The sequence below is a fragment of the Notolabrus celidotus genome, chromosome 5 (assembly GCF_009762535.1).
Source record: "Notolabrus celidotus isolate fNotCel1 chromosome 5, fNotCel1.pri, whole genome shotgun sequence".
In the NCBI taxonomy this organism is placed as follows: domain Eukaryota; kingdom Metazoa; phylum Chordata; class Actinopteri; order Labriformes; family Labridae; genus Notolabrus; species Notolabrus celidotus.
Genome location: NC_048276.1, coordinates 5,749,093 through 5,771,685, shown reverse-complemented (window position 1 = coordinate 5,771,685; position 22,593 = coordinate 5,749,093). Strand labels below are relative to the sequence as shown.

The following is a 22,593-nucleotide window of genomic DNA, read 5'->3' as shown; positions in this document are numbered from 1 at the left end:
CTGATACTGATGCCTCTTTATGACCCTCAAAAGCAAACAAGACCACCTACAACAACACTGACACCTTCTTTGTTGTCATTTTTAATGCCTGAAACTGTTCTGAGGGGGTAGGTGTCAGAACAGATGATTGACATCTCGCTTTATAAACACCCTTTTTTGGCTGTTTTCATTGCAAATAATTACATTGTGCGATAAATCTAAATGTTCAAAGACACCGGGATGAGGTTATTGTCTGAAGACACTTATTTTGCATGTATAGGACAATAGATAAGAGGTATCACTTTGTCCACAAGGGGGCGCCAGAATCGATACAAGCTAAAAGTTCCTCACAGCAGCTTTAACAGGACAGGTGTGTGTGTGCGTGTGATTAGTCGCATAATCGCCGAATAGATGCAAATGAAATCTGACTTGGTGCGATTTCAGTTGAATTAACATATTTACATGTATTTTAGTCTGTATGGTTATTTTTAGTAGGTTACGAGTCAAGTTTTAATTGGACGTTGCAAAATAATGTGTAGCTTTGCATGTACAGAACAAGATTAGCAAAATGACAACATTTGCTGTGCATCTTTGTCCACAGGGGGCGCCAAAATCAGCACAAACTAAAAGTTCCTAACAGCAGCTTTAAGAGTGTTTTTATCTCACTGGAATGAAAAATAAATAGGAACCATTTAAAAAAATGAGCACTGTTCCTGTTTCATGAAAGAAGCGTAAAATCACTAAATTTAAGATTCAAATATTTCCTTCAAGTTCAAAGATTTATATTCCAAGAAATATTTAATGTCGAGGCTTGTTCGTGGTTATAACAGTATGAGAAATACACAGATAAACAAAATGATCAGACTTAAGGTCCAATATGACGACCAAGTTAATAAGTTACATTTTCAAAATACAATTAATCACATTTTGGTTCATTCAAATATTATCTGTAAATACAACATGGTATGAAATTATCATGATATTCAAAATTATCACACAAACAACGTGTACTACACCTTTGCATTATTTACATTATAAATACATACAATGAAATCACAGTCATGGAAATGTGTACAAGATGTGACCTCAACAAACATTGTTTTTTTCAGTCACTGAAGCTGGAGATACTTAACACTAACAGGAAGTACAGTTGTAGACAGTTCATGTCAGCTTACTAGTAGAGCTCTCACCATCTATTCTGAAGTCCTGGTTTTATTGCAGTACAAGTTTGTAGATTATTTGAGTGTTGAGTATTTGGTATTTTCTTCCAGTTATCGAGCAGTGTTGGTATTTGTTCACAGTCTTGCTGAAGCTCTTAATTCCCTGTATATAATACCTTGTTTAATCCTCCTCTATACTCTGGATGTTGCTTCTTTAGTCACAAGTATTTTGGATTATGTCACAGATCTGTTTTTTGCTGTCCTCCTTTATTCATGGAGTGGTACTTGAAACGTTGGCCCAGGCTGGGAAGGTGCCCATGTCAAACATGGCGTATCCCCAGGTGTTAATGCCGAGGTTAATGGTCAAAATCCCAATGAAGTTCAGTATGGTGCCGGCTTTCACCTGAGAGAACAGACAATTACATTTAACATTATGTTAAGAACAAAATCCAAAGTTATCAGTTACTTAAGGAAGTGACATTTTGATTGTCATTTCTTGACACGGGGGAAACCAAAATGCTTCCACACTTCAGATTTAAAAGCTGCTTGAGCATCCAGAATTTAAAAACCGTCTTGCATCTTACCATGTCGAAGACTTTGAGGTTTCCAAAGGAGAAGGCTATGGCGTTTGGAGGCGTGGCCACAGGCAGCATGAAGGCTAAAGAGGCGGCGATGGTGCAGGGCAGCATCACGTACAACGGGTGTATCTTAATAGCTATGGCCTAAGAATCACACACACACATAAAAAACATTTAAATACTTCAAGTAAAAGTGTGTTAACCTGTGTGTACATGGAGAGTTGAGTTCTGCTTACCATTGAGGCCAGTATGGGCAGGAACAGGGTGGTGGTGGCTGTGTTGCTGGAGCACTCTGTGAAAGTCGCCACCAGCAGGCAGAGCAGCATCGAGATGGCATACGGAGGGATTTTCTCAAGAGGTGCTAAACTCTCTCCCAGCCACTTGGACAGACCTGATTCCTGTTAATAGACATTTCAGGAAGAAAATATAAATAATCTAAAGAGTGAAGAATACTATCAATGGTAAAGTTAGCACAGTGGTTCATGAAGAAGAGTTATTTGTTATAGGCGTTTATGTTTCATTGCTGTGTATCAACGCCATACCTCAACATACCTTGGCCCTTACACCGGTGCCCCCAAAGGGTTTCATATTCTCTACAATAACAATTTGATGGATTTCCATTTGGTCTAAATTCATTGTTATAATTTTGGTGATCCCTCTTAGCTGTTAAAATGTTTTGGCCACATGAAGTCTGCTGAGAAACGCTCTGACATGTTAGCCTATCACCTTAAAAGTACATAATTCAGAGTGTGTCCTCCTAGAAGCACAAGGCATAACTTCTCTTAACAGTTAATTGCATACAGATATCAAAACAAACAAAAAAGATATTCAAGCACAACATAGGACCTCAACTTCCAACATCAAAATATGCTTAGTCATTCTGTTAGCCGCTAGCTTACAGCTCTGCCAGCTAGCAGTCGACTGAAATCAAAAGTTTTTAACAAATTGAAGTAACTTATTCTACCTTTGTCTCTAATATCTAGTAGTCATAACTAAGGCAGCAATGCTGAGGATATCTTTATCTAAAGGAGACACAGCAGCACTTAATTAGCACTTAGGGAAATTTAACTCCTTATACGCCAATGCCACCAAATGACCAGGAGAGGACAGTACAAAAAACAAAAATTAACAGTCATGAAACAACATCATCTCTAAGTCCAACTCTCGCCTCTCTTAGGCTAACGCTATCACCAGCTAACTACTTGGGTTGTTTGATAATGCTAAAACAGTGGACTTATGGGGATTTAGTCAGCTGCACCAACCATAGCATTGTTGTTGCTATAAGCATGTTGGCATAATGACCTTAGTCGTGTCTGAGAATAACCTCAAAGAGCTGCGAGTCTCTGTACTCTTGATTTCACCCTTTCATGGATGGCATAGAAAAACAATGAGCAAAAGCAGGAAGAGTGCAAGACTGTAACACTAATTTGTTCAATAAATTGGCAGATATCTAAATTATTAATGCTGTGAAGTTTTTTGCGTGTTTATAAAGAAGTGTGTGACATTTTATTTCCTATTTTCTTTAAATGACTTTAACTAATAGGCTTTAAAAACTACATTTCCATGTCATAGATTGATCACATCTTGTTTATTTTCTTAGTAATGTTTCAATTTAAAAGTTAATTTAACACACCAAAATAACAAATCTCCTTCAAGTGATTCCAGAGACTGTGACACCTTAATTTAAAGGTGTATGGTAACCAAAACATAAAGTCCACTGTGTTCATTTACCTCACTGCCAGCAGCGAGAGCAAAACCTCCTCCCAGCAGCAGGATGATGTTCCAGGGCATGCGCTCATGCACCACCTCCCAGTTCAGCAGAGCCGGAGGAGCCTTGATCAATTTACCTGTGAGACCCAAATGAAGTGAGAGTATAACAAATGTATTCTGTTTGAATGATCAGCACCATGAAGTCTTATGAGATGAGATTAAGGGAACAAATTAATAAGATCAGCGGAGGTTATTTTACCTTTTGCATTATAACCGTAGCCTCCACATCTGGGCAGCTCGGAGGGGACGACGAAGAAGAGCATCGACATTAAGATAGCAATGGTTCCATCAGACACAAACCTGAGGAATACAATAGATACATAGATCAGTTTAATGGTTTCATAGTATTGACTAACAGAAAAATTGATGCTGTAGCACTTATTTTCCAACATTATAGAGAGCAACAGGACAGAGAGGTAGAGACTCACGGTCCATCCTTATTGAAGAGCACTGTCGCCCATCCGTCAATGAAGCCTGGCTCCCTGGTGAACCACAGCAGCACCAGCAGAATGAAGATGATGAGCACCATGACCTCAGCAAACTTCATCCTCCCCAGCTTTTTATACTCCTGCTTCATCACGGCGTATGCCTCCCTATCTCTCTCGCTTTTTTCGCCGCAGCCAAATGACTTTTTCAGGCTGAGGAGGACAAAAGTGCAAAGTGCAAAGTGCAAAGATGTATCAGATAGGCAACAAAACCAGGATGTGTTTGAGTGGAAAACTTTAAGGCAGAGGCGAACACACAGAGTCACATGTCAATGCTGAAAAAAAGGGAGTCAAGATTGAGCTCACGAAAAGGCCTGACTGCTTGAGATTAAAGCGGTCTTTAACATGTGTGTGTGCGCTGAAGCTACAACAGCCCAAAAACATGGTAGACATGACCTTTGACCTGCAGCAGCTTATTCTCAACACAATGATAACATGTGCAAACTTAGTGAGACTGATAAACTTCCTCACCTGAGATATAAGACTTCTTAAAGTGATAGACGCACGTGTTTATATTGACGTTAGGACTCTGTTCATTTGGTTTCAGTCAGCCGAGGTGCTGCATTCATTATCATCAATATCACTGCACTGATACAGGCTGTTTGTCTCTCTCTCTCTGTCTCTCTCTCTCTCTGTCTCTCTCTCTCTCTCTGTCTCTGTCTCTCTCTCTCTCTCTCTCTCTCTCTCTCCCTCTCTCTCTCTCTAGATCTCCCTCTATCCCTCTCTCCAACACGGTCTCAGCAGATGTGTGTCTAACAAGAGTCCTGCTGGAGGTTTCTGCCTGTTAAAGGAAGTTTGTCCTTGCCACTGTAACTTGCTAAATGCTGCAAAGTGCTCTGCTCATGGTGGATTAAGATGAGATCAGACTGAGTCCTGTCTGTAAGATGGGACTGGATCTTAACCTGTCTTGATGTTGGGTCTTTGTTACTAATAGAACATAGAGTACGGTCTAGACCTGCTCTGTTTGTTAAAGCATCTTGAGATAATGTTTGTTGTGATTTGGCACTTTATAAATAAAGATTGATTGATTTTTCAGAGGAGATTGTGTACTAGACTGTACCATAACATACTAAGGTTGTCTTACTTGAAGCCTAGGAACATAAACTGAAGCCAGAACCAGGTCAGCACCAGCATGAGCACCATGTTGGGAAAAGCGAAGCCGAACCAGCTGGCAAAGTTGATCACATCACCGTTGTTAGGAAAGAGCCTTCAGAAAGGAGAAGAGACAAAGTGATGAGAAGAGAGGCAGACGTTTGGCTTTAATATATGTATATAAATATACTCTGTTTATTCATGCCGTACTTGTCGATTTGACCCTTAAGGATGATGTTCGGGGTGGTGCCGGTGAGCGTTGCAGTGCCCCCGATGCTGGCGGAGTAACACACACTCAGACTCATTCCTTTGGTGAGGAGATCGTACTTTGCGTCTATTGCTTTCATCTTGACCTCATCCAGAACATCTGGACTCACCTCAACTTCATCTGCAATTCACAACGCTCAGCACGTTAACTTTACTGCACTGTGAAAGACCATAAACCATCCATCCATCATGTACTTCACACACACTGATACTTACACACTTGGTCCTTTGTCTCAACTATGATTTTTTCCTGTTTTTCCTGTTTCTCGTCCTCTTCTGTTTCTCCCTTCGTTTCTCTCTCCTCCAGCTCGAAGGCCTCGTTGTCCCGAGCAGCCTGGGCGTCTCGAGCGTCAGCCTTGGCCTCTGTGACTTTCAGCTGCATCAGCACGGCGTGTGCAATGGGCAGCATCATGGCCGTGGTGGCCGTGTTGCTGATCCACATGGACAGGAAGGCCGAGACGATCATGAACCCGATCATTAACCTGAGTGAGACAAGATTTGATAACAAGAAGTAGTCACAATCAAAGCTTACTGGGGTTAAAATACACATTTTTAAACTGTCTATAACATTTGTAGCCCCAACATCAAACATCATATCCTTAGTGTTAACAAAGATTAATGCTGTTTAACTAACACTGCTCTATAAAGTCATCAACAAACGTCTCACATCAAACCCTTTCATCTGAATAAATCCATGATATGTTGTCATGATTTAGAATTTTGTGCTGTTTGTCTGTAACTTTGTTGGAACATGCTGCTGCCGATCTCAGCCAGGACACACTTGTAAAAGAGAATCTTAATCTCAATGTGTTTTTCCTGGTTAAATACATTTAAATAAATGAAATAAACTCCTAATTTATCTTGTTTAGTGCTGATTTATTCTTCTAAACTCTACGGGCCACATTAAGGAACCTAAAAAAACAACTGAGACTTTAAGAATAAAGTCTTAATATTACAAGAACATGGTTGCATATTTACGAGAATAAGGTTGCAAATAGACAAGAACAAAATTATAAATGTAAAAGAATAAAGTTGTAAATAAACAAGAATATAGTCTCAATATAACAAGGAAACAGTTGTAAATGAACTGAAGTCAAGTCTTGATTTCACATGAAAAATGTTGTAAGAGAAAAACAGTTTTGAATTTATGATAATAGAAAGCCACAATCTCCTCACCTACTGTACATGTGATTATGTTATTTTAAAAAATCCAAATAAAATATATTTAAAGAAAATAAAAGCTGCAAATTTTTCCAGAAAAACAAAGATGTAAATTCAAAAGAATAAAGTTATAAATAAAGATAATAAGGTCTTTATATAAAACGATTACACTTGTATTCTAAAAAGTCACATTATCATGATAAAAAAGTTGTAAATTTACAAGATGAATGTTATTTTTGGAGAATTTTTGGAGCTGTATCACAGGTGAGAGCTGTATCACAGGTGAGAGCTGTATCACAGGTGAGAGCTGTATCACAAGTGAGAGCTGTATCACAGGTGAGAGCTGTATCACAGGTGAGAGCTGTATCACAGGTGAGAACTGTATCACAGGTGAGAGCTGTGTCACAGGTGAGAGCTGTATCACAAGTGAGAGTTGTATCACAGGTGAGAGTTGTATCACAAGTGAGAGTTGTATCACAGGTGAGAGCTGTATCACAGGTGAGAGCTGTATCACATGTGAAAGCTGTATCACAGGTGAGAGCTGTATCACAGGTGAGAACTGTATCACAGGTGAGAGCTGTGTCACAGGTGAGAGCTGTATCACAGGTGAGAGCTGTATCACATGTGAAAGCTGTATCACAGGTGAGAGCTTTCTTACAGGGAAGGCCGAACGCCGACCAGCAGCAGAACTCGTAGAGCGATACGCTTATGAAGGTTCCAGTGCTCCACTGCGATGGCCACCAGCAGGCCCCCGATGAACAGCATGTTGGAGTCCTTCAGATACTCGATGCTGACCTGAAACAGAAAACACAGACGCTGACTTCAGCAAATGACTAACTTCAAACATGTGGCGAACAGAACAATGAGAGGTTTTAAAGTGCAGTAGTAACCCGTGTTCCTGCTGTGACATAAGAAGGTTATACATCATAATTTTTTTATGAGCAATAAAAGGAAAACACAAAGCTCAGCAGATTTGACTGTAAAGGTAAAATACGCCTTGCAGGAACTGAATGAAAGGTCAAATTACACTTTTAGTACATCGTGTGTCATTAAGAGGTGTTCAAAGACAGTTTGTATTCTGTGTTAGGGAGTATAAAAGAAGGGAAACATTGATTCATTTAACCTCTGTAGGCTTTTCTACTGATGGCCTCGCTTAAAAACCTGCGCTGAGGCATTCCTCATACAAGCACCAAAGTCAGGACAACTTTACTTTACTTCCTTTTTTTAAAACTTACATTTTCTTTTCTCTATTTTTCTGCTCTTTTAGTGTCCTATTGCCTTATCTGATCCTGACCTCTGACCTCAGGGTCTTAGGGCAAAGCAAACAGCAATACGAGGTGATTGTGAGATATGTTTTTCACACTTCAGTGCAGCTACTGACTTGGTCTAAAGAGGGATAAACACAACGCATGCACAAACAACTAGTCAGCGTTTTCAGGGACTTAAAGCTTCCTTTACATGTGGATGGAAGACTATGTTTTGAAAAGAATCCACATGTAAGTACAGGAACTTAATTTGGTGCCAATGTTTTTATTTCCTCCCTGGTTTATTTGTTCCCATCATAAACGGTCCACATGTCCCACATGTTCTGTGACTCTCACTTTATCTCCAAGTGGAGATGTTACATGTTTCAATGAAGTACACTTAACAGTGAAAAGCTTACATCTCCAGCTTTCATGATGCCCATCATAGGGAAGAGGACGACCGGCAGGAGTGCAGTCACAGCCAACGGCATACACTCTGTGCACCAGAACAGAGCCATGAGGATAATGGCGTACCCGCATCTTGCTTGCTGTAAACACAAACACACAATTCTTTAAGTCAGTCACAGCAGCACAGTGCAGCATTTTGTCCTTGAACATCCTAAACACAGAAGCAGAGAAATACAAAGTACAGGAAAGAACACACACAACATTTTCAGCTTTGTGTGTCCTTTGTCTTATCTCCAGGCGCTCTTTAAAAGGCAATAAGACTTTACACACGCAGATAGCAGTAAGCCTTGATCATAAAACAAACTGTTTGTTGTGCGCTTGTCTTGAGAGATTACTTTTTATGAGTCTTCAGTTAAAACTCTTTCCGCATAGACCTAATAACCAACCAACACCAAATTTTCCACTGCTACACAGGTGATCCCCAGCTGAGCTCAGCTCACAGCTCATGCACCGTCAGTGAGAGTCAGAGTTTAGGAAAGCACTCTTATTTGCTTTCTTTCTAGGAGAAGATTGACACCACTCACAGCATACATGAGCATCATGTTTGAGGCTGGGGCCAGGAATGAGTTAGCTTAGTTTAAAAGCCGTAAACAGGAAGAGCCAGCTAGCTAGCTACATCATAACTTGCAGCTTAACAACTGATGCAACTGCACCAATTTTAAGTGTTGCAATTGTATGTGCTAGACTTTTTCTGCAGTCAACTTTGCAGAAATGGCAAACCCCCAGGATGTCAGCTTCTTTGTTCTCCCTCTTTCCAGTTTTAACTAAGCTAACAAATTTATCTCTGCAGGACAGAAATGATTGCGGCATCATTTCATACCAACTATTTCTCAATTTGTCAAACACATTCTTCAGTGATATGAAGAGTAATGTCTTATTAGTCTGTAGGTGCACTGCTCCGTTTAAATATCTCTGTCACATGTTTGCTGCATGAGCATATGATCATCATTAACAACATTGTGAATGCCTAACTTTGCACGGGCTGTGAAACTGGCTGGGATTTTGGAAGGTAGCCATCTTTATATGTCTTTATTGGCTCTGCAAGTCAATGTGTTAAAGCTTTAATATCAACTTTATAGTGTGCACCACCTCCCTTTGGTCTCTGCTGTTCATAAAGTTGAACTACAATCAAACCAGAGAGCAAATCAATGTGTAAATGAATGAAGTTATCCGATTGCATAATTCACACCAATGACATCCAACCCGGGTCATATGGTATACAATCGTTTACAATGTGACGGTGTTTTCTGAGGATCAGCCTTGGAGAGATACTTTATCTTCCTGGATGATTAGGAAGTTAGCTTTGGACACCTTGTTGGTGATAAGAGCTGCAGACATTTAATGGAATTGTGCAAGCTGTAGAATAAGAAAGGAGTTACTTCTGCAGAGTTTGGTAAAATCATGTTGAGATGTATGAGTGTGGGGTGTCAGTTGGCCTAGCAGTATAAGCACATGGCCTGTGTACTCAGGTCCTGGTTCTTGTTGCTCCAACTCCCGGTCATAACCCTGAACTGCATGTCCCCCCCCCCCGAATCTCTACGCTCAACATTTTCTGTCTGAATTCTACAAAGAGGATTAGGAACACTGGGGGGAAAGAATTAAGGTGCAATATTATTTTTTTATTCTGAGATTGAAGTAGGAACTCTGACTTTAATTCCAGGATTCTAACTTTAGTTCCAGAATTCTGACTTTGATTCTGACTTTGATTCCAGAATTCTGACTTTGATTCCAGAATTCTGACTTTGATTCTGACTTTGATTCCAGAATTCTGACTTTGATTCCAGGATTCTGAATTTTATTCCAGAATTCTGACTTTAGTTCCAGAACCGTTACTTTAATTCCAGAATTCTGACTTTAGTTCCAGAATTCTGAGTTAATTCCAGAATTCTGACTTTAATTCCGGAATTCTGAGTTAATTCCAGAATTCTGAGTTAATTCCAGAATTCTGACTTTGATTCCAGGATTCTAAGGATTCTAACTTTAGTTCCAGAATTGTTACTTTAATTCCAGAATTCTGCCTTAAATCCAGAATTCTGACATTCTCTCCCTGAATGTGAAAAAACCCTCAGAACTCTAAGAAAAAGTCAAAATTCTTTCCTAAAAGCATTAGGGCCACTGGAAAGAAATATAAGGTGCCCTTTTTTAAATTTTATTTTGAGATTAAAGTCAGAATTCTGACTTTAATCTCAAAATAAAATTTAAAAAAGGGCACCTTATATTTCTTTCCAGTGGCCCTAATCCTTTTATGTAGACTTCAGTTTTCCAAAAACTGACTTGAGCAAACATAGAGGAGTGTGTGTACTTCATTTTAATCCTCAATGCTGACTACACGGGTTGTGTTGTTTTGTAAAGTCTGGGAAGTTTTAATGGCTTCAGTTGACAAGACTTCACATAAACGCTATGTTTTAAAAAGCCATCTAAACATTAAAGACTGTGTCTGTAGTGTAAGTGATCGAGCTCCTGACATTTTAACAGTGATTCTCTTATATTTAAAGGCTGGTTAGTAGCTCCAACTATAAACACCTGACAGGTTCATTGAACACTTTGTGGATGATGATGTCAGATTGTGAGGACAAACATGTGATGGACATGATAAACTACATCCAAGCTTCTAGTTCAAGAAAATAGAATAAAAATGCACACAGGGGAAACATCTTCAGAGACATGAACACTATTTGAACTGTTTAAGACAAACACACTTACCGATGTCGGGCTGAGGATTGGCAGAGGAAGGAGTGCAATCGGAGTGAGAATAATGATGAAGTAGTTTCTGTGGTACAACAACCAGGACAACAAATTCACCACGACTCTCCTGGCAGATTTTAAAGCTGACCCACAACCCATGGTTGGATCTTTGAAAAAGTTGCCCAGAAACTATGAGTGGCAGCTGGTCGACACCACTTAGAGTGAAAAGGAAAATTAAACCTCACTCTAAACTCAGGGCAGCTAAATGTGAAGCTCTAAAGGAGAGAAGTGCTCCTCAGGGACCCACTGAGGAAATGAGACTAATATGACTGCTATCTGCTCTATTTTTATCACTGGTGGCACATCAAACATTAACTTAACACCAGTGAGATCAAGATCCCGGACAGAGGGGCAGATGAAGCTGTTGTGAAAGAGGAAGGTAAAAGTAAAGGCTGGAGGAGGTGGAGGGATTGAGATGAGGAGAGAGATAAACAAACTACAGACAGGTTTATCATCTAAAGAAGCGCAGCTTTATCAGGTGGAGCCAAAGGTCGTGGGCTGTGCACGCGTGGCGTGCGTCGGCTGAGTTGAAAGATCGCTGCAACTTTTCAGCTGCAGGTTTTATAGAAGGTGAACTTTTGTATTCAGGTTGGGCTGAAACTTAGAACTTGTGTTGAACAGGCTCATTCTAACTCAACTACAGCATAGAGGACAGGTGTTAACCTAAATATGAAGCCATGTGTAACTGTTTGGAGGAAATATAATCTTTGTTTTAACAACATTTATTTATCTTTTTAACTTTAGCTGATCTTTCAATTTGCTTTCTACTCTTACTTATTTTATTAATTTTACTGTTTTGATTTTATTTTTATTTTTAAAGTATTTTATCTATGATTACATCTTTTATTATTTTACCATTTCTATTGTTTTCTGTCTCTCTGTTCTTTGGGCTGCATGCTTGTTTGTATGAAAGATGCTTTATAAATAAAGTTGAGTTGAGTTAATATGTACTTTCTTTAAAAGTACGATTTTACAATCCAGAAAAGCAGTTGTTAAGTTCACTACATTTACTTCAGAAAGAAACTTATAGAAAGAAAATATAGAAATATAGTGTTCTTCAACTAGCTGACTTAGCTTAGAAAAGGAATTGATAGCATAGAGAAGCACTCCAGGAACATTATGGCTTTTGTTTGAATATATATATATATAGTTTTTGTTGATCTCTGCAAACCACACTACGTCTTCTCTCACCTCCAGCCCCATTCAGGTCCTGCAGTAGTTCAGCTGGACTGTAAACTATGAAACGAACATAGATAGAAAAGTAGGTCCTGCATGGAGTAACTGCGGCCTTGAGCGGAAGCTGCAAAAAACTGGTCTAACTATGAGAGGCAAAACATATTTTGTTGGTGGCTGATGGTTTCCAAGATTGTGTCACCCCAGATTGAGGATTAGGAGGATAATGATGTAGACCAGGGGTGTCAAACTCTTTTCAGTTCAGGGGCCACATACAGCCTGACTTGATCTCAAGTGGGCCGGACCAGTAAAATCATAACATAATAACCTTTTTTTTGTAACGCAAAAAATTTATTCATTGAAAATTGGATCATGAAGTGCTCTAAAAAGACTAGAATTTCCACCAGATTATGCAAACTGCAAATAACCTTTTCCTCACTTTGAGAAAAAAAGTCCCAGAGTGCCGTTCAGGTGCGCTCCATCAGCACTAAAGCCCCAGAGGACAAATCTGAAATAGCAGTTACTCTTATTAAAAAATTGCTAAATTTCCACTTTGCACAGTCATCCCAGGGGCCGGATTGGAACCTCTGGTGAGCCGGTTTTGGCCTGCAGACCGTATATTTGAAACCCCTGATGTAGACAGTGAAGAAGAGGACTTTGTAAATGAGCTATGTTAATGCGGTAAGCTAGCATCAAAGTTAACAGCTGCTTCTGTAAGGCTGACATGCAGCTGCTAGCTAGCAGAGGTTGCATGGTGTTTACTCTGTAGATCTGCTTATCCAATTTATTTTAGTGTCATTTTTGCTCACAGAAGAAGTGCTTCATAAATCAACAGATCTTTTTGAGGTGACTAAAGTTTGTTTTTAAACTTCTTCTGTATGTGTTTGTTTACTTTTTGTATGCATTAATTCAGCAGAGCTCTACATACCATTCTAGACCCAGGATAGTTGATTCACATTTATTTTTCACTTGAATGGATTCTATCTTATGTTTTATGGTATTGTTTGTCTTGATAAGTTGATGATAAGTTATGACCCTGTAGAAATTAAAAAAAGAGCAACATTATAATATTTATTGTTTATGTGACTCTACAGAAACGTTGTCATGTGTAATTTTATAATCTTGCACGGATCAGAGTGCTGTGGTTTTATAACTTGTTCCTGTACTTCAAATGTGAGATAAGGTCAAGACTGGCTTCAGTCATAAAACACCAACAATATTAAATCCTGTCTTTGTTTACGATGTGTTATGTAAAAGGACGCATGGTCACTGATATGAACACAAAACTGACTCATTGTCTAAATTTGAATCAGAGAACATTTTACTGTGATAAGAAAAAAGATTTCGAGGACAATAGTTTCTATTATTTGTTTATTATCTCCAGTGAACTCTCCATGACTGTTTCTCAATCTATCAATCTTTATTTATAGAGCAGCCTTCATACAAATCAAATGTTTGAAAGTGCTTTACAGCGACAAGAAACAAGGAAGAAGAAACAAGGAAGAAAAAACAAGGACGAAGCAGAGATGAAATAATAAAAACGGACTACAGTAAAAAAACAAAAATAGATTTTGAAGTAGAGACTTATGCACACTAACAACAATTAAATATATGTAATTGAAATGAAAGTTAAAGAATCAAAATAAAAATAAGAATACAAATGGTTAGAATAGATAAATAAGGGTAAGGATAAAAGTTGAATATACACTATAAAACTATAAAACTATAAAATATGATTAATTAATTAATTAATTAATGATAATAATACATTTAATGAAACTGAGTAGACAAATGATAACAGTTTGAAAATAATATATAAAACAACAATATAATATATGTAATTAAATATAAGTTAAAGCATCATAAAAAAACAATAAATAGATAAATAGAATAAATAAATAAATTTAAAAAGAGAAGGATTAAAGTTGAAGATAAATAAAGGCGCTGAAATTATCAATAAAACTGAGTAGAAAAAAAACAAAAACAAAACAAGTAGTTAAAAATAAAGAAAATAACAGTAAAAAAAACATTCAGATCAATATAAAACTTTGAAATATTAAAATTATGAAACTACATAAAAGCCAGATTAAATAGATTTGTTTTTGTTTGTTTTTAAAAGTCTCAATGTCTCCAATATCTACTTCAGTGTTTGATAGATCAGGTCTTATTCAGTCAGTGAATAAATACAATAAATTAACATCATATTCACACAAATAGAATTTTAATCACACCTGTCATATGTCAAACTGAGATTATCCTTCACATTGTATCCATTAAATGAGGTCTTCTATGATAAAGGGATCGTTTTCATACACTTATTGTTAAAATAACTAGTATTTACCACAAACCATCCATAACTCAAACTCCCTTTTATTGCATTTCATCATTCCATTCACTGTTAATTTCACATTGTATATTGTTTGTTTTACTGCAGACTGTTTGCTCTGATATTAACTCTGTTTTATTGTTGTTGCATTTGTAAGGTGACCTTGAGTGTCCTGAAAGGCACCCATAAAGAAAATATATTATTATTTTATTATTACTTTTAGAACATGTGATGAATTTGTATGTTAGCTCACTTAATGCAGACACAGTCACTGCTCCTCGTCTGAGGAGAAGGATGAAAGGTTTCTGTGATCATGTTCATCTGAAAGCTAAATTTGTATGTAATACTAAACCAGGTAAATATTCATTCGTTGTCAGTTAATGAGCTCTGATTGGTCATTTGATAAAGACATTTAGAAGTCAGCACTTATACGGTTACTGAGTGAAAGAGTGTCTCCTGTCACAGTGTTCAGAAAAAGAACCAAACAAAGAATAAGTTTGGTGTTTTGCTGCTTAAATCAAAACAATAGATCTAATAAGTGATCTCTCTCTCTCTCTGAAGTTATCTTATATAACAGTATTAAGTGGCGTCTTTTAGAGATAAAGCTGAAACTTAATCATCAGTCTTCCTATACTTACTGATACGAAGAACCAAAGTCCGGCTCCCCCTTTGGTCTGTCCTCGACAGGTTTTATGGACTGTTATCAAAGCACTACACAAAATACAACAACACATGTAAACACTGTCTTCATTCATGGTTTGCACTGCTTTATTCACCTCTGGACATCTATTCCAGGGCAGGATGAGCTCCACTGACATTACGTTGATTGTAACATAATCAGTCTTTGCCTCCATCTTTCTTTCTGGGTGTTGATGTGCAGATTTTGGCCTCGTAATTCAAAATCTAAACATCTCATTCTGTTAGAAAATACCTGATGTGGTCATAGCTTGAAAAACATCCTTTGTTTGTCAGGGTTAAATTTGGAAGAGAGCACTGTGTTTGTTTAGAGTTGTTAGTTTACACCAGAGATCGATAGAGGAAAACAGGCCGCCCTGGTTACACAATGTTTGAGCTCAGATTCCTGTTACACCTCTTCAACAGAAGTTCCCTTTCCTGTACATTCAAACAAACACTGTAATGGTAGCTCACTTATGCACTGTGTAGTCTGGTTTGTAATATAACATGTCAGCTATGTACTGAATTAGGAAGTGCTGAGCTGCAGCAGATATCAATGCAACAGTTATTTGAATGTAGGATGGTGTTTCTGGGACAGAGATCAGCCGCCACAGTTTAATCATTATCACAGCCGATCGCTGACCAATCAGGAACAGCAGACAACCAGGGGTCAAAAATACTTATTGATCATCTGCACATAGTCCTGCACCCCAAAGTGGGACATTCAGATCAGACGAGTCCAGCTTTGTGGAGTGCACAGTTTGTTGCTCTCAGTGCTGGAGTTTTTCCTGTGAGACGACATGAAGGCAGCAGTGGTTCTGCTCGGCCTCGTCCTGCTGCTGGACACCGCCTTCTCTGCAGAGGGTGAGTCTTATATTGTCCAATGTAAATGCTCTATGTAGAAAGCTTATTTCAACACAGATGAATGCAGATGTTGTCTTTGAAATTTGAAATAGCAGCAAATCAACAAATGTTATCTGAAGACTCTTCACAAACAGAGCAGGTCTAGACTGTACTCTATAGACGTTTTTCCCCCGCAGGAACTTTACCCCTGAACTATGTGTGTTTCGACCGGAGGAACCAGGGTCTAAATTTAGTTCAGGGGTAGATAATCTCCCCTCTGAAAAGCCCCTGCTTAGGGGGTGGTACTTTTCAAAGGTCCTTGGACTTTCGGTTGAACGTAATGGTGTTTGTGGAGTTTTCACAGTTGTTGAAACACAGAGGGAGTTCCTGGGAATGCATACTAGTTTAGTTTTTTATTAAGATTTAAAAATATTGTTTATAATAAAGATATAATATATAATTTTTTTCTCCATACGTCACTGGCCTGATTTGCACAATGAAACACAGACAACAATGGGGGCACAGGAACCTTTTAGTTCAGGGTAAAGTAGTTCTGGGGGCTAAAAGACCCCGGAACTCTTGGCCGAAATGCACCTTATGTTCTATTATTAACAAAGACCCAACATCAAGACAGGATAAGATCCAGTCCTATCTTACAGACAGGACTCAGTCTGATCTTAATCCACCATGAGCAGAGCACTTTGCAGCATTTAGCAAGTTACAGTGGCAAGGACAAACTTCCTTTAACAGGCAGAAACCTCCAGCAGGACCAGACTCATGTTAGACACACATCTGCTGAGACTGTGTTGGAGAGAGGAGCTGCTTAAAGTGAAGCTCTAATATTTTTACTTGATTGAAATTCAAACATGACAAAGTCAGCATGTGTGATTTCACAATGATTCAAACTAACAACATTTCCATAGAGTCCTGCGCGAGTCGCTGCGGCTCCTTCGACCCACAGAGCAAATGTCAGTGTGACTCCATGTGTGTGTACTACGGAAGCTGCTGTGCCGACTTTGACACCGTGTGCCCTAAGAAAGGTTAGTATGTTACCAAAGCATCACCTCCTCTCTGAATGAATAACTTCAATTCAACAGACAAAGAGAGTCATACCTTTCTTCTCTTCTGCCTCCAGTCGCTCGTGGTGACACCTTCGAGGAAGCAGAGGAACTTCCTGAAGCAATAACAGAATCCAACTTTACAACGGTCACACCAACTTTTAACACAGTTGTACCGACCACCCCGGCCTCTCCTCCACCTATCACCACACTACAGCCCACGCCGCCCGTAGACCCTGATGCATCACACTGCAGCGGACGACCTTTTGATGCTTTCCTGCAGCTGAAGAATGGCTCCATCTATGCATTCAGAGGTATGGTCTCTAATTTAACCCATGTCCCTGAGTCTTCTGTACAGTCCCCAAATGTTCCCAAACAGCGGTCTTACACATGTGAACAAACTTATATGCAGACGTTTGAAATCCTTTTGGAATTTGAAGTATGCATGATATCCAAACCTTGCTTTTTCCTCCAAGGCGAATATTTCTTTGAGTTGGACGACAAGTCCATACTTCCTGGTTACCCCAAACTCATTCAGGATGTGTGGGGAATCCCTGGACCCATTGATGCTGCGTTCACTCGCATCAACTGCCAGGGAAAATCCTACATCTTTAAGGTACAGAGTCCTTCTCTCGGCAGCGTGGAGGATTTCAAACCACAGAATATTTAGAGACAAAACGTGTCATGAGCTGAAAACAAAGCCTGCATGGGGTGCAGTTTGTAGAGTTGTGCAAAAAACAGCAACAAGTCTCCACATTTAGATCTTTACTGTCTTAAAAATGTTTAGTGAATTTTAAAAAGTCACTTTTTTATTTAGAGGAATATTTGTGATCTATTTCACATCTAATTTGTAGTGATGAATATTTTTAACTTAAAATCAATGTTAAATCTAAATGTTAAATCTAAATGCTAAATTTTAAATATAAATATTAAATCTAAATGGTAAATGTTAAATCTAAATGTTAAATCTAAACTTTAAATCTAAACTTTAAATCTAAACGTTAAATCTAAATGCTAAATTTAAAATATAAACATTAAATCTAAATGGTAAATGTTAAATCTAAATGTTAAATCTAAACTTTAAATCTAAACGATAAATCTAAACGTTAAATCTAAATGCTAAATTTCAAATATAAATATTAAATCTAAATGGTAAATGTTAAATCTAAATGTTAAATCTAAACTTTAAATCTAAATGTTAAATCTAAATGTTAAATCTAAATGTTAAATGTTAAATCTAAATGGTAAATGATAAATCTAAATCCAAATCTAAATGTGAAATGTGAAATCTGAATTTAACAATTCCATTTAACATTTAACATTAAGATTTAACATTTATATTTAAAAATCAACATTTATGTTTAACATTTAACATTTATTTTGAACATTTAACATTTAGATTTAACATTTATTTTTAAGAATCAACATTTATGTTTGACATTTAACATTTAGATTTAACATTTATATTTAAGAATCAACATTATTTTTAACATTTAACATTTTCATTTAACATTTAGATTTAACATTTAGATTTAAGAATCAACATTTATGTTTAACATTTAACATTTATGTTTAACATTTAACATTTATGTTTAACATTTAACATTTATGTTTAACATTTAACATTTAGATTTAAGAATCAACATTTAGATTTAACATTTAGATTTAAGAATCAACATTTATGTTTAACATTTAACATTTAGATTTAACATTTAGATTGAAGAATCAACATTTATGTTTAACATTTAACATTTGTGTTTAACATTTAACATTTATGCTTAACATTTAACATTTAGATTTAAGAATCAACATTAATGTTTAACATTTAACATTTATGTTTAAGATTTAACATTTATGTTTAACATTTAACATTTAGATTTAAGAATAAACATTTATGTTTTACATTTAACATTTAGATTTAACATTTAGATTTAAGAATCAACATTTATGTTTAACATTTAACATTTATGTTTAACATTTAACATTTATGTTTAACATTTAGATTTAAGAATAAACATTTATGTTTAACATTTAACATTTAGATTTAACATTAAGATTTAAGAATCAACATTTATGTTTAACATTTAACATTTAGATTTAACATTTAGATTGAAGAATCAACATTTATGTTTAACATTTAACATTTGTGTTTAACATTTAACATTTATGCTTAACATTTAACATTTAGATTTAAGAATCAACATTAATGTTTAACATTTAACATTTATGTTTAAGATTTAACATTTATGTTTAACATTTAGATTTATATTTAAGATTTATATTTAAGATTTATGTTTAAGATTTAACATTTAACATTTAACATTTATATTCATATTTAGCATTTATATTTATATTAAAGAGTGATTTTAACTTAAATATATTTATCACAACAAATATTAATCTAAAAAGATCACAAACCTTGTTCTTAATGTGATTTTAAAAAGTAACTTTTAAAAATTCATACTGCATTTTTATGACGTCTTGGTGCTGTGGACAAATGTTACTGTTATTATCAGTGAGCACAACTTTACAGACGGCGCCCCATAGGCCTGCAGATACACAGAGGTTTGGTATTAATAGTGAAGTGTTATTTCCTGAGCCTAACTGTGGCCTCTTTGCACCGACTCTCCCTCAGGGGAACATGTACTGGAGGTTTGACGGAGACGTCTTGGATGATAAGTACCCTCGGGAAATTTCAGTCGGCTTTGATGGCATACCAGACAACATTGATGCGGCGTTCGCCATACCAGCGCCGAGTCATCGTGGCAGAGAGAAAGCCTACTTCTTTAAAGGTATTTGTGATAATTAACATTACTTAAAAGCCTGTTGTGCCCTGTGTAGAATATAAACTGTATTTAAAAATGGATGACATAACAGCTCCCCAAAAGTGAAATCATTTGGTGCCCCCTACTGACTGGTCTGCCTTCTCCTTGTGAGATGTGAGCTCGGTCATAACTTAAATCAGGCGTCACCTTTCTCATTATTAATGCAGTTTCATGTCCTCCTGTATGTGTCTGTTTGTGTCTCTAGGGGACAAGTATCACCAGTACGAGTTCAAGCATCAGCCCTCCCATGAAGAGTGTGTCCGCATGAGCAGGTCGTCCCCATCGGTGCTGTTCACACGATACACCGACCTGTTCTGCGATCAGACCTGGGAGGACCTTTTCACAGAGCTCTTTGGAGGAGGATGTAAGACTCTGATGTGTTTCTGTGCTTTTGTGTGTGTGTTCTACGAATCTCTAATTTTGATATCTTTCCACATAAACGACTGTCTCCCATCTCTTTTTTCAGTCAGCAGTCCCTACACAGGGGCGCGCTACACCAGCAGAGACTGGCAGGGCATCAGGCCTCCCGTCGATGCTGCCATGGTGGGACGGATTTACCTCACTCCCAAGCCCACGCCGTCCTCTACTCCTCCGTACATGAGGCGGGGCAATCGGAGGAGAGGGTCACGCAGGAGGCACGGACATCGAAGGCACAACCGCCAAGCGTTGTTCGATGATCTGTGGGGTTCTGATGACTGGTTTGACTACCTCCACTTCAGTGACTTGTTTGAGGAGACCCCCACAGTGGAGCAGAAAAGCACGCCCGTTCAAAACGTGTATTTCTTCAAAAGAGGTACAAACACATGAAGTCATTTTAATCCATGACACATTCTTACACACGTATTTGTTGATATTTAACTTTCTTTTCTTGACTGCAGATAAATACTACAGAGTGGATCTGCAGACCAAACGTGTGGACTCAGCCAACCCTCCTTACCCACGATCCATCGCAAAATACTGGTTGGGGTGCAACGAAGAGGATTCACCTGATACATCGAGGGCAGAGAAGAAATAGGCCGAATGATGGAAGCTCACTTTGTGTTTTGGTCTTTTTAATGAGTCTCCAAGTAATAATGATGTTAACCCATAACAGCTTCTCTTGTCTTTGTTGTTGAAGTACTTTTCCTTCTGTTTGTAGTTTTAAAGATTCTGCATGATTTAATAAACTTCATCTTGTCCTCTTGTTGGTGCCTCAATATGTGAACACATTTAATGTTTGCCAGCTTTCACAACTGTAAGCTTTATTTTATTACTCACTTAAACCCTAACTTTGTTCCTAAATTTCATACTCCTTGAACCACAAACAAACCAGGATCCTAACAAATGTCTCCACACACAATAATAAAATCCTTTTCAAAGGCCTGGATCACAGGATGCTTTTCACAAATTGTCCTACTAGTTTTTAAAACGCTGCAGCCCTCTGGTGGTCTCTCTGTTTAGTTCATCTACATCCAAACAAAAACCAAAGACTGCTTCACTGAAGCAGTGTTAAACTTTCTCTTGAAGGAGTAGCACCCCCTGCTGGACAAAAATTGAAACAGAGTAGGACACATTTTTTTCAGCGCTTTCTGTGTCCATCCATGGTATTTAAGTTCTGGAGTTAGAAAAATTCTTCTTTCTTCACTGTAAGCAAGAATTTACATTTAATCTTTCAGGTTTATTGGATGGTGAGCCCTAGTGTATCCAGCAGTATTTTTATAGTTGTTTTTTAAGCTTTTTAAGTTTGTGTATTTCATTTCATTTTTCATAGCCAACTGAAGGGGTTAAGATGGTGCTTTACGAAAGAGGATTAGGGGAAATAATAGAATTTAAGGTGAAATATTTTTGAGAAAAGTCAAAATTCTGAACTTTTTTTTAGAGTTCTGATTTTTTTACCCTGGCATTCAGGTAGAAAAAAGTCAGTCAGAATTCGACCTCACTCTCTTTTTTCTCAGACTTTGACTTTAATCTCAGAATTCTGACTTTTTTCTACCTGAATGTTAGAAAAAAAACAACAACTCAGAACTCTAACAGAAAAAAAAAGTCAGTAATTCTATAAAAAAAAACGAATTTTTGCTTGAATCTCAGAATTAAATAAAATATTACACCTTAATGTTTTTTCCCAGTGGTCCTTATCCCCTTCTGGAGTGCATAGTGTTATTTATAACCAACATTTTCCCTGGCACACATTTTTCAGTTTGTTAATGTTGACTGGAAACATCATCAAGACCCACTGGTTGGTTAAACTGTGTCCAAAAGTGAATATTTACATCACTTTTCATACACTGGTTGTGGTGATCATTAAACCATCATTGATAAGATAGAAGTGTAAATAGTGTATCAGAAATTTTTTCTATATTTTATTTTATCTAATTTTGTTTTCTATTTTTTATTTTTTTTTTTTTTAACTATGTAAGTACATTGTTTTAATTTCCTGTCCCGTGTTGTAAACTGCTGGAATAAAAATGATCTCTCCCAATGGATGATCAAAAAAGCATTTCTATCTATCATCCACTACCTGGCTGGAAAACGAAGAAACCAAACATCTTCCTTAAATAAATTAATAAATAATAAATATTTGCTGTTTGAAAATACTCTTCTTTTTTTTATCGCTGTCTATTGTGTAAGAAAGTATTAATAGTGAAGTTCAACATTGTCACATGAATCGAGTGAAGTCCAAAAGGCACCGCTGGGATTCGAACCCAGGATCTCCTGTTTACTAGACAGGCGCTTTAACCAACTAAGCCACGGCGCCGCGTGATGAC

At 37.4% G+C, this 22,593-nt stretch overlaps 2 protein-coding genes and 1 non-coding gene across 3 annotated transcripts; 1 reads left to right on the top strand and 2 right to left on the bottom strand.

Annotated features, from left to right (window-relative positions):
- Positions 1-788: 788 nt before the first annotated feature.
- Positions 789-11,175, bottom strand: slc13a2 (solute carrier family 13 member 2). Its single transcript, XM_034683898.1, has 12 exons — positions 10,908-11,175; positions 8,156-8,284; positions 7,151-7,287; positions 5,548-5,813; positions 5,275-5,452; positions 5,057-5,179; positions 3,916-4,125; positions 3,687-3,787; positions 3,449-3,564; positions 1,954-2,115; positions 1,724-1,861; positions 789-1,542 (listed from the first exon to the last, which is right to left on the bottom strand). Exons 1-12 carry the CDS (start codon positions 11,046-11,048, stop codon positions 1,411-1,413), a joined length of 1,833 nt encoding a protein of 610 aa, XP_034539789.1. The 5' UTR covers positions 11,049-11,175; the 3' UTR covers positions 789-1,410.
- A 4,411-nt stretch (positions 11,176-15,586) lies between these two features.
- Positions 15,587-20,930, top strand: vtnb (vitronectin b). Its single transcript, XM_034684116.1, has 8 exons — positions 15,587-15,987; positions 16,890-17,006; positions 17,102-17,338; positions 17,501-17,640; positions 19,660-19,816; positions 20,055-20,213; positions 20,316-20,642; positions 20,728-20,930. The coding sequence occupies exons 1-8, from the start codon at positions 15,924-15,926 to the stop codon at positions 20,862-20,864; spliced, it is 1,338 nt and encodes a 445-aa protein (XP_034540007.1). The 5' UTR covers positions 15,587-15,923; the 3' UTR covers positions 20,865-20,930.
- A 1,579-nt stretch (positions 20,931-22,509) lies between these two features.
- On the bottom strand, positions 22,510-22,583 carry trnat-agu. The gene has a single exon. It is a non-coding gene; the product is annotated as a tRNA-Thr (tRNA).
- Between the last annotated feature and the right edge of the window lie 10 nt (positions 22,584-22,593).

Coding starts and splice junctions, on each gene's coding strand:
- slc13a2 (XM_034683898.1), bottom strand. CDS start 11,048: ATGGGTTGTGGGTCAGCTTTAAAATCTGCCAGGAGAGTCGTGGTGAAT. Junction 4,126..5,056: donor TTTATGTTCCTAGGCTTCAA/GTAAGACAACCT, acceptor TGTCCTCCTCAG/CCTGAAAAAGTCATTTGGCT. Junction 2,116..3,448: donor CTCTCGCTGCTGGCAGTGAG/GTAAATGAACAC, acceptor GTCTATTAACAG/GAATCAGGTCTGTCCAAGTG.
- vtnb (XM_034684116.1), top strand. CDS start 15,924: ATGAAGGCAGCAGTGGTTCTGCTCGGCCTCGTCCTGCTGCTGGACACC. Junction 17,641..19,659: donor GAAAATCCTACATCTTTAAG/GTACAGAGTCCT, acceptor ACTCTCCCTCAG/GGGAACATGTACTGGAGGTT. Junction 19,817..20,054: donor GAAAGCCTACTTCTTTAAAG/GTATTTGTGATA, acceptor TTGTGTCTCTAG/GGGACAAGTATCACCAGTAC.